General features: G+C 39.1%; 1 protein-coding gene across 1 annotated transcript; it reads right to left on the bottom strand.

Moving 5' to 3' along the window:
* Positions 1–7,231: 7,231 nt before the first annotated feature.
* LOC138403260 (uncharacterized) lies at positions 7,232–10,573 on the bottom strand. Its single transcript, XM_069503131.1, has 2 exons — positions 9,687–10,573; positions 7,232–8,435 (listed from the first exon to the last, which is right to left on the bottom strand). Exon 2 carries the CDS (start codon positions 7,823–7,825, stop codon positions 7,394–7,396), a length of 432 nt encoding a protein of 143 aa, XP_069359232.1. The 5' UTR covers positions 7,826–8,435; positions 9,687–10,573; the 3' UTR covers positions 7,232–7,393.
* Between the last annotated feature and the right edge of the window lie 1,685 nt (positions 10,574–12,258).

Below are 12,258 nucleotides of genomic sequence, written 5' to 3'. Positions count from 1 at the left end.
TAATTAATTAAAACGCACATAACTCCGAAAAGTTAGAGGTACGTGCCCGGGACCGAACCCCTGACCTCCGATTAGAAGGCGGACGTCCTAACCACTAGGAGCTATCACAGCTTATTATATACATTTATATATAAAAAAAAAAAGATCAAAAACCCAAATAGAAAATTATCGACCTATATCAATCCTGAACGTGATGAGTAAGTTATTTGAAAAAGTGGTCTACAGACATATACGCCCCATTATAACTAGATCTATTCCATATGAACAGCACGGTTTCATGAAGAATCGTTCTACCGTTACAAATTTGGCTGTTTTCACAGATTACGTACTACAGAGCATGGACGACAGATGTCAAGTGGATGTGGTCTACACGGACTTCGAAAAAGCATTCGACCGTGTAGATCATGTTATCCTACTTCAAAAACTAAGTGTACTTGGCATAAATGGGAGCTTGCTCCGGTGGTTCACTTCATACATTAAAAACCATATGCAAGCAGTTGTCTTGGGTAGTGCTAGAAGTGACTTCGTGACTATACCCTCAGGAGTACCTCAAGGGTCCATTCTAGGCCCCCTTTTATATAACGCCTATATATTTGACATTGGAAGCTGCTTCCACCATGCGCAATACTTAATGTTTGCGGATGACAAAAAAGTTTTCGCCAAAATACGTTCCATTGAAGATTGTTATAAATTACAAAAAGACCTCAATGCCTTGACAGAATACTACGCAAGGAACAGGATCTCAGTTAATGTTAAAAAGTGCCACCATATAACTTTGACTCGTAAAATAAATATAATTGAATTTGACTACATAATCAATGGCACAAACTTACCCAGAGTGACTATACCGTTAGAGATCTGGGTATCCAAGTTGATACTAAACTTTCAATGGATGTCCATATTGATATGGTAGTAAATAGAGCTTACAAACAATTGGGTTTCATCAAACGGGTAACCCGTTCTTTTAGTAATGTGGAATGCATAAAAACACTTTACTTCGCGTATGTCCGGAGTATTCTAGAATATGCGTGTAATATCTGGTCGCCTCAATACATAATATATGCCCATAGGCTTGAAACCATACAGAGGCAGTTTCTTAAATACTTAGCTTTTAAAGACTTTAAAAAATGTAATAGTTATGAGGAAGCGTGTACTCACTACGGTATCGGCTCACTGGAACATAGAAGGGAACAATGTGATATGTTGTTACTGCAAGCAATTTTAACCGGCTCAATCGATTGTCCTAGCTTACTCTCAGCCTTTTCATTTAATGCTCAACCTTTAAGAACGCGTCACACGCGCCTTCTAAATGTTCCCAAATCTAACTCAAATTATGCGCGAAATTCTATAATTCCACGCTTGGTACGTACTTATAACAATCAGTTCGCTGAGTTTGACTTATTTTACCTATCAAACAATAAATTTAAAAAGGAATTAAGAAACTATCATCGTAAAACAAAAAAAAAGTAGCTAACATCTAAATATGCATGCAATCATACACTCCCATTTACACACACACACACATGCACACACGCTCACACATACTCATAAGCACACACTCACACACGCATACACACACACATACAATCATACACACACTGTTGTAATTTTATTTTATTATTGTATATACCTACATTTATTCTAACTCTATTCTGTTAAAATAGTTTAATTATAATTTTAAGTAATCTCTTTTGGCCTTCTGTTATACCTAGATTTAAATTTAAATAATAATTATGTATTTACGCTGTTGATTACTTTCAAATAAACAAAATAAAATAAAAAAATAATTAATAAAATAAAATAGCCATTTATTCTACTTCCTTACTTTCATAGTTACAAATTATTAAATCATCTACATTCATCATTATACAGTCTTCAAAATATTTTAACTTAATAAACAGTAGGAAGGTATATAGGTATATTTTGTTATAATTTAATTAACTGTCAATCGTCAAAGTAGGTATTTTAAAAATTAGTAATGGATAAATGTAAATAGTAGCGTAATGTTTGCATAATATCTAAGTAATATGAAGTAGGTAGGAAGGTTCTTATATCGCGCGGTGGGCGGCAGCGCGTCGCGCACGCCCGGCGCGAGGCACGCCCACTGCGCGACGGAAATCTGTGCTCGTGCCTCGTTCCCACTAGTTCAACTGATTATTCCACCGTTGAACTAGTGACACTTCCCCACTAGTTCAACTCTGAAATGAATTTAGACGAAGTTGAACCACTTGAACTAAGCGAAAAGTCGCACTAGTTCAACGGTAGAACGAATCAGGAACGAGCGGTAATCCTCACTGATACTGCTTCTAGGTATAAGTTGTGGGCTTCTCACACCAGGGCGCGTGTGGAACCCTCGTAGCGTAAGTTTCGAGTTGACATCAATTTGCCGATGCGTTGTCGGCTTTACAAGAATTTTACTTCAAGGCGCAGCTCACGCGGCTTTTTTCCAGCATTCGCTTTGACATAACTAATAGGTAATAAGCGAAGTGAACGAATATGGACCTACTTACCTAGGGGATAAGATTGTTATAACAGACTGGTCAAATGCGTAACCGACGGAACGGAAATTCGACCGACGACCGACGGAATCAAACTTTTGGCGGTCATCAGGTTTGGAAAAAAGACAGTTAAAACATTTTTGGTTCAAAATTTTTTTTAGGGTTCCGTACAAAAGGAAAAAGCCCTTCACTTCACAACGATCACTTCGTTGTCTGTCTGTCTTCCGTGTCTGTCAAGAATCTTATAGGGCACTTCCCATTGACTTAGAACCATGAAATTTGGCAGGTGACTAGATCATAGCGTACATATCTAAGGGGAAAACTCCGAAAACCTTGATTTTGTGGTTCCGTTACACAAAAAATTAAAATGTTTAAGTACTTACTTAGTATTTTCAACTTTTAAGATTATTATACCAAGTCGGGTATCATATGAAAGGGCTTGTATGCACGGATACGTAAGTTCTAAAACAGTTTTTTTAATGCATACTTATAATAGTCGAAAAAATACGACCGTAGTACGGAACCCTCGGTGCGCGAGTCTGATACGCACTTGGCCGGCTTTTTTATGTATAAATATATCACACACACTTATTTGTTGTTGTTGTTTAGACAAAGGCTTATAAAACGCTTGTTTTAAACATTAGTCTAAAACAATGCCAACCATGGTGGTCATTAGATATGTACCAACCTACTAAGTACATCTTAAATGGTAAGGAGGTAGTTTTTTTCCAAAAAAATTAAAACTAGGTAAGCAGCTCAAAATCCAATTTCCAAAGTTCTTTCACTGACAGCCACATTATATGAGAGAAAATACTTAGGTAGCCACCAATACCTAAATCTTTCTTTGATACTTATTTTGAGTTTGTTGTGGGCTCTTCTCAGACCTGGGCGCCGTTGGAACCCTCGTAGCTTTAGTTTTAAGTTTGCGAAATAATTATCACCACTATATCTTAGAAATCCAACATCTGACCATCGAAAAGAGTTATTAATTACCTATTTTGAATAAATCATTTGACTTTGACTTTGACTTTGATATATATTAAGTATCTGAACTTCAGAAAACTTCTACAGCTCTCCAGAGAAAATGACAAAAACATCACATAATTGCAATTAAATAATAATTTTTATTTACATTAATAAGTTACACAACAATAATGTACCGTAATAAACTTACAAACTAACAAAGTAGGTACTTAATCAAACGGAAATACGTCGCATAACGCCTCTGGTGCTTGGACTCCTGCTGCCTGAACTAGATTGCCAGATGCTTCCGACACACGCAACTGGACAAGGTAGATATGTGCCACGATATCTGCGACGTACCCTTCTCAGTGACCATCAACCTGCCCCGCCGGCACCGGGCGGCCCTTCAACAGCTCGCGGACGCATCCCACGCTCACCCGCTTCGTGCTGATTGTACCGTTCCTGAAGAACACCACCACCTTGTCCTCTACCTCCACACACTCGTGGCTGGCATTCTCGGCGCACTTGATAATCTTGATTCTGCTCGGCACGCAATCAGTGCACACATCGAATGTGACGACGAAGGGACAAGTTAAACGGTCCGTGTCCACACGGTGCAGGTCCCGCAGGGTCCTCGCGGTGTAACCCGGGAGGGCGACGAGCCCCACCGCCGCGAGCACTGCTAACGTTCGGAGAGCCATGGTTGTCGATGATCGTGTCGGTTCACGATAAGTCACGTCGAGACTAATGACCCTGCTCCAGCGCGATCACTACTTATAGGAGTTCAGAGGTGTTATCTTTTCCCCTGAGATATCGCAGGATACCTACTGGCCCGGCGGGCGCGGCGGGCGCGTCGCACAGTCGCACTGCCGCCGTGGACCGGCTCGCGCGGCCTCACCAGGATAATCGTGTTACTTATTACATATTACAATTGTACAAAATATACTCAATAATGACAAGCCCATCCAGTATCTACAGTATCTTTGCAACGTTTGAGTAGAGTTTGGAGCCACATCAGTGCCAACATGAGAGTCTATCCACTCAAAAAACACGATCAGTGGAATGGAGACTGGCGCCGAAAATAACGAAGCAGAAGAAGAATAAGGTGTGGAAGAAATTGGAATAGGACTGGAGTAGTTTGTGGAGGAATCATTGTAATGGAGCAGTAGGAGCTATCTCGTCACAAAACAGGTAACATTCGAAAGATAAAAAAATTATAATATGCCATTTAATATATTTCTGGCAATGCCCGAGTGCGCCCTGGCGGCTGGCAGGCTGGCACGGCTAGCAGTAAAGTTGGATACAAGTGGACATTGATGAATCGACCGTGGATTTAGTTTTGAGTACTTAACCAAAATTATCACTACCTATGTATCGTCTGTATCCCGACTATCAAAAAGAGTACCTACCTAAGTTAAATAAATGATTTCAATTTTGAATTCGATTAACTCTTTTTGGCGGTTGAGAACTTTTTGAATTACTTTATCATCATCATCGTCATGATCAACCCATCGCCGGCCCATACTAGACACGAGTTACCTCTCAGAATGAGAAAGGGTTGATAAGCCATAGTCTGCCACGCTGCACTGACCCAGCGCAGATTGGAAAACTTCACAAACCTTTGAAAACATTATGGAGAACTCTCAGGCATGCAGGTTTCCTCACGATTTATTCGAAATAGGTAATAAATTACTCTTTTCGATTGTCAGTTGTTGGATTTGTAAGATATAGTGGTGATAATTATTACGCAAACTTAAAACTAAAGCTACGAGGGTTCCAAACGCGCCCAGGGTCTGAGAAGAGCCCACAACAAACTCAGCCGGGTATTCTTTTTATTATCACCAATTTACAAAATCATAAATTAAACTTATTAGAACTATCTTTCTAAGCTTGCTTATCATTTAAATAATCCTTTACATTGTACCTAATAGGATTTTTCAATTAGGTACTTATACTTAGTTCACGTTTTATGAAAACTTTGAACTTGTTGAGAAGACATCTCCAATATGTTTTCTGGAAGCTTATTATAAAAACGTATGGAATTACGAGCAAATGAATTCCTTCCTGAACTTTACTGAGCCTAGAGGCGGGCATTACAAAATTTTTACTTCTAGTATTTACATTATGACAGTCACTTTTTTTTTAATTTATTTATGTTTTTATGTATACGTAGGTACAGTAAATTTTCAAAAATATATTGATTATGCACTGTCATAATTTTAACTTTACTAAATTTAGTTCTCAGCGACTCTCGTGGTCCCATACTATATATATGGCTCGAACAGCCCTTTTCTGCAGCACAAAAATAGAATTTATATCAGCAGCATTACCCCGTATATGTATAATAGTCCTCTAGTTCTGTTCACTTCGCAAGTTTCCACCGTCCTCAGGCTTGGCGCGAAATACGCCAGACGAATCATACTTTTTTATTTGTAATTAAGTTCACTCTTTATTTTAGGTTTTCTACGATATCTACCTGAAGAATATTATTTGAAAGGACGCACTGAATGCAGAAGAAATGTTGAGTGTATAAGACATCGTTGTATCATTTTACAATCGCTCGACGCTCGGTCAGACTAGTCACTATAGACGGAACTCTCCTTGTACTGATACCTACCGGCTACCGCTACCGGCTACCGGCTACCTACTCTAGACTAGTCACTATAGACGGAACTCTCCTTGTACTGATACCTACCGGCTACCGCTACCGGCTACCGGCTACCGGCTACCTACTCTATCTAGTAGCGAACCACATAATATTACCGAAAGTAGTAAGTACAAAATTTTGTTCCATATAAATACCTATACATAGGTACTTCCTATACTTATATAGAAACAACGTATCTAATAATTTCTTATTAGAATTTGATCCTTAATCAGTCTCACGAGAAAATACTTTCGAATAAAAACAATTGTGATTACCTACCTAGATATAATTTGTCATTTTGTTATACTTAGGTAGATATGTAGCTCATAATAATATTTAAATACCTCGTCTATACGTCGGCCTTAAAAAAAATTGCCAGTGAGTGAGTCACTTTAGCCCATGTCATAATTATTATTTACTTAATTTCATAGTTACCTATTTATGGTTAATGGTAGGTACAGTTTACTCACGCTCCATGATTAGTAAAAGCTTGTGTAAATAAATGTTGACCTAACCTCTTTGGTTAACTTTCAAAAAGTTCTTGCACGAGAATTGTTCATATTCAGAATGATTAAAAGCTTAAAAATGCACAGAAATTTTGTTTTGGTCTCATCTTATCAAGTGACGTTATTGAGTAGACAGAAGGCGTCATCAACTCATCTCCAATTTCAAAATGATAAAGCAGGGCGGGACGCGCATTGCACGCGTTGATGTCTTTTACGCAAAAACCACCCTCGATATATCGCATATTTTGAAAAGTCTAGTTCGGTAGGTTATGTAAAATTAGGTACCTAGTAGGTATGTAAAATTGCCTTTAATTCCACGAAAACAACTACAGGGAAGGTATGATTCACGTTGTACCTACTTACCTGCTGGCTATAAGCTATGTTTTTTGATAGGCCTCTGTAGTTTGTAACAATATCCATGGGCTTTTACTTGTACCTTTTTTTTACATTTTAACGTTTGGTGTCAGGAAAATGGGTGATTAAAAAAGTAAGATAAATGATTAAATTAAAAAATAAATTTATTATGTAAAATTTAAAGCTTTTACCTTTAATAACTTACACGAAACGAATGTCAATAAATACTTAGCCTAAGAATGTACAGTCTATCACTCGGGGCTCCGGCGACTCCGGGGGCTCCGGGCCCGCGCCGGCGGCGGCTCACAACCATGTCAATAAATTACTCGTATAACAATAAATAGTCAGTCTTGCGCTCACACAACATCACTTGGGGAGCTTAGGAACTGTGTAACGGGAGTGTTCAGCGTGGGGTCGCGCGGCGGTCACGTGGGCCCCTTGGGCACGGCGGGCGCCGAGCTGCTGTGCACCACCATGCACGAGCAGCCCACGGCCACGTCGTAGGTGGCGGTGCTGGCGCTGCTCTTGTAGTACACCAGCACGGTGTCGTGCATCTCCACGCACTCCAGCAGGTGCTCGCCGTGGCGGCGCTGGCAGCACTCGTGCGCGGGCAGGTGCGTGCGGCACCAGTGGTTGGGCTCGCTGGCGCACTTCATCATCTTGATGCGGCGCGGCACGCGGTCGGCGTGCTCGTCGATCTCCACGCGGATGGGGCACACGGTGCGGTTGAGCGCGTCGGCCAGCTCCACGCTGCGCGCGTGCCGCGCGGGCGCGCCCTCGCACCCCCAGCGCCGCCCCAGAGTCGCCAGGGCGGCGAAGGCGATCGCGAACGTCCAACTCAACTTGGGAGCGCACATCGTATCGATATATTCGGAGGTTTCAGTCGCGTGCGCTTGCGATAAGGCTAAATTGCGAATACCAGGTGAGGTTCGACCGTGTGTGCTTAAATAGAGGCATCTTGCCCGAAAGCGAGCGCGCGTAGCGCCGGCCGCCGCGCCGGGGCGGGCGGAGGCCGATGCGGGCGCGCGCTCACACGCCGGCCGGCCGTCGCGCCCGGCGCCCGTGCCGCGCGCACTTCACTCGTGTTCATTCTCTACGCGCTACGAAGTTCGTTCAGTGACAAATAGAGAACATTTTACCAATAAATAAATGTTTACAGAACTTTTTCAACAGTTGAACGATAATTTTATGATTATGAAAAAATATTTCGGCTCGAAGTTCAGTGTTTCACTTTCAGTGTACGAAGTGAGGGAGGTTTTGTGAAGTACTGTTTACATAATAGTAGCGCAATATCCGAGTAATGTTTATATACTTAGTGATGGTATATGGTTTGTGGTGCCGCGTACATGTACTACATAGCCGTGTGGACCACGGCGGCGGGGCGGTGCAGCGAGCAGGGATTGGCCGCACGGGAGCCGAGGCCGGCGCAGCCTCCGCGATATCCCTGCGCTGCGCCTGCTCGCGCGACTGTGGAAATGGTTTTCACTACGTTAAGTTGAGCGTGCATTTGTGGCCGATAGAATTAATGATCGCCTAACGTAAGGTAGCAAAATTGTAACGCTTATAATCGTTCCTATTAAGATAAAAAAATATATGTTCCTTGTTATTTTTATGATCCTCAAAGGCCCGTTTTTCTCAAGGATTACTTCGCTTGCCTAGTAGTATTTTAAATTTTAAAATTGTATCGAGTTCAATATTTAAATACCTATTTAATTTTATACACAATTATTATAGGTAGTTATGAGTTTGTTGAAATATCGTAAAGCTTTTTAATAATGAACAATGTTCAATTTGTTGCAAAACGCTGCAAATTTAATACACGTTACAAAAAGGTAAGAACAACCTAATTCCAAATTTGCAGCGTGTTACTATTTTTTTTACCCTTGTTAATAACAAATTTCATTATTTTTTATAAAAAACAATGTTCCGTATGTTGCAAAACGCTGCAAATTTAATATACGTTACAAAACGGTAAGAACAACCTTATTATAAATTTGCAGCGTGTTACTAATTTTTTTGGCAATGTTATTAACAAAAAACCCGTTTCACCCCTTTTCAACCCTTTCCGTACACCCCAGAACGCTGCAAAATCACACGGTAAGTTATTTCACCTTCTTTAAAAACCCCCTACAATTTCATCAAGTTACTAATTACTTTCGGGTTTTGGCTTTAATGACTGGCCTAGTAGGCTACTTTTTATCCCAGAAAATCAAACAGTTCTCACGGGATGTTTGAAAGCTAAATCCACGCGATCGAAGCATCGGGCACGGGGCATACCGCATAGGCTGTTGAGTGTTGAAACAATTTCTTAGTAGACAGAGTAGGTAATGAGTAGGAGTATAAGCGTAGGCATTATAGGTACCTATACTTATCTTATACAACATATAAACACAAAAGTGTGCCTGTCCGTCTGGTAGCTACAGGTAGATAGGGATAGCTTGGCACCGACGGATAAGTAGGTATATAGGCTATTATTATCCCGGAAAATCAAAGAGTTCTCACGGGATTTTGAAAAACCCATCAGTTTAACCGATTTTGACGTTTAGTACAGAGATAGTTTTGCATCCCGGAGATGAAAACTAGAAAACAATTTAACGGATGAAGTCGCGGGCATCAACTAGTACTACAATATTACTGTAACACGCAATATCTACGCTGTATGATAATATGCCGATGAATGAGTATGTTAGTAAACAAATACATGTGGTTAGTAATTACCTGTTAGTCGCGTCGCGTCGCTAGTCACGCTTGGTGCCTGCGGAGTGGGCTGATGGGTCACACTTTAGAGTTGCAAATTAATTTGTTTTGTGAACTAATGTGACATGAATGTAACTCTGAAAGGTAAATCTCAAGAGCCCGCTTCGTCGAAGTGATAGCTCGTTGGCGGGTGGAATGGGTGGAGCCTACTTCCATAGACGACGGAAACAACGTTATCTGTGCGTGCGCGTGTCACCCTTTCCCTCTAATCGAACTTCAGCCCGAGAGAGGCCGGGTGAATGAATTTTGCTTCAGATGCAGGATTTTTTATTCAAAAACGCCAAAGTGAACATTGCCAATCGACCTTTGGAATTACGCCTATTTTTGGCAAAATAAATCATTTTTACACAAGCTGAAGACTTTTGAAGTAAAGTGTGACATGAATTTTCTAATTTTCTAGTTTCTTACAATTAAGTATAGTTTATTTACGAACGAAGTTGCCTCAAAATAGAGATTTTTAAAGGGTCTAAACTTTTTCAATAATATGTAAATACAATTTTACTATGTTAATGGTTTAGGCCATAGATAATAGCCTAAAACAATTAATTTAATTAATGTATAAGAGGAAATAGATAAATCGATATATGGCTTAGGTATAGATCTAGAACGACAAAGAATAGAATAATAGGCGTAATACGTTTGTAAATTGTATGGTATGGATAATAGATATTAAGGAAGTAATTAATTATTATTTATAACTTACTTGTATTTGTTTTTGTTATTATTGATGAAAAAGATGCAATGCAAACCATAGTAATGGTTATTTTAAAAACTATTTAAATTGTTATTCTTTATAATACCCATATAAGCAATAAAAAGGTTTAAATAAATAAATTAATTAATATACAATGAAATTTTACCTAGGTGTCATTTTATATAAGTAAATTCTATTATTAGTACTTATTTAGTACTTATATATAGTTATAAGTATTTCACATATTCCAACTTCACTATATGGTATATATTTTCATTAGGTAACCTATGTGTACCTAACTATGCAATTAATTTAATTAAGTATGTATGTTTTCTAGCTATGTACTTACTGAAATGTTGCGGAAAAATATATTTGTGCCGATTTGTTATTTTATTAAATATTGTTTATTTTGTATGTTCCTTATCATAAATGTTTTGTGGAGGTGAATATTGAACAAGTACCTATTTTTTCCAAAAATAAATGTTTGTCGAATAAAATATTATCTGGTTTTATTCCAATTGAATTCGTTTGAGGGGTTAGATTCATGAATCATTTTAAACACATCAAAAACTGCGGAACCGGCAGGATTCGAACCTGCGTCTCGCCTAGGTGTTGCGCCCGGAGTGCCAACGACCACTAGGCCCCGGTTCCTTTAGTTCACTGGGTGAACGGTATCGCAGGTTCGAATACTGCCAGTTCCGTAATTTTTGATATATCATTATTGCATTTAAAATTATTTAGAAAAATATCCTTCAAGTGTAAAAATCCTGTCACAAAAAAAAATAGGTAGATAAATGAATAGGTAAGTAATTAGCAGAAAATGAAGTGCTCACAGCGAAGGCGTCCATAGCGCGAGCGAGGTGAGCTCCCGGACATCCTGTCTGTTGTAAACGTACAAAATTCAAGTCATTGTTTTTGGAATTCATCAATGGAGCCACACCATTAGTAGAAATGTGAGTATCTAGGTAGTAGGTAGGTACTTAGCTTCATAAGGATATAAAATTGCTACTTTAATTTTTTTTATGAAAGTAAGTAGATAGGTAAGATTAGAAAGGATCTATTAAAAAAACCGGCCAAGTGCGAATCAGACTCGCGCACTGAGGGTTCCGTACTACAATCGTATTTTATCGACATTTTGCACGATAAATCAAAAACTACTTACTAGATCTCGTTCAAACCAATTTTCGGTGGAAGTATGTATGGTAATGTATATAATATTTTTTTTTAGTTTTATCATTATCTTATTTTAGAAGTTACAGGGGGGGGGGGACACATTTTACCACTTTGGAAGTGTCTCTCGCGCAAACTATTCAGTTTAGGAAAAAATTATATTAGAAACCTCAATATCATTTTTGAAGATCTATCCATAGATACCTCACATATGGGTTTGATGAAAAAAAAATTTTGAGTTTCAGTTCTAAGTATGGGGAACCTTCAAAACTTATTGTTTATTTTTATTTTTATGTAAAAATCTTAATGCAGTTAACAGAATACATCTACTTACCAAGTTTCAACATTATAACTCTTATACCTACTTAGTTTCGGAAAAAAGTGGCTGTGACATACGGACGGACAGACAGACAGACATGAGGGTTCCGTTTTTTTCCATTTGGCTATAGAACTCTAAAAAGGGGGTGCAATTTATCACCATGAAATTAAGAGGAGTTTACCTATTGGTAGTGCGCTCTAAACAAACGCACTTTGGTTCTCATTTGGCTCTATATATCTCATTTGTTTGTATGGAGCGAGTGACGGAGAGAATGGTTCAAGTTGTTGATTTTCTTCACATCTGATGACATATGATTTTCTATTTGCTGTAAAAGTGTAGATCTATCACTA

The sequence above is a fragment of the Maniola hyperantus genome, chromosome 14 (assembly GCF_902806685.2).
Source record: "Maniola hyperantus chromosome 14, iAphHyp1.2, whole genome shotgun sequence".
Taxonomy (NCBI): Eukaryota; Metazoa; Arthropoda; class Insecta; order Lepidoptera; family Nymphalidae; genus Maniola; species Maniola hyperantus.
Note: the sequence above shows the minus strand (reverse complement) of the source record. Positions and strands in the feature narration are given on the sequence as shown.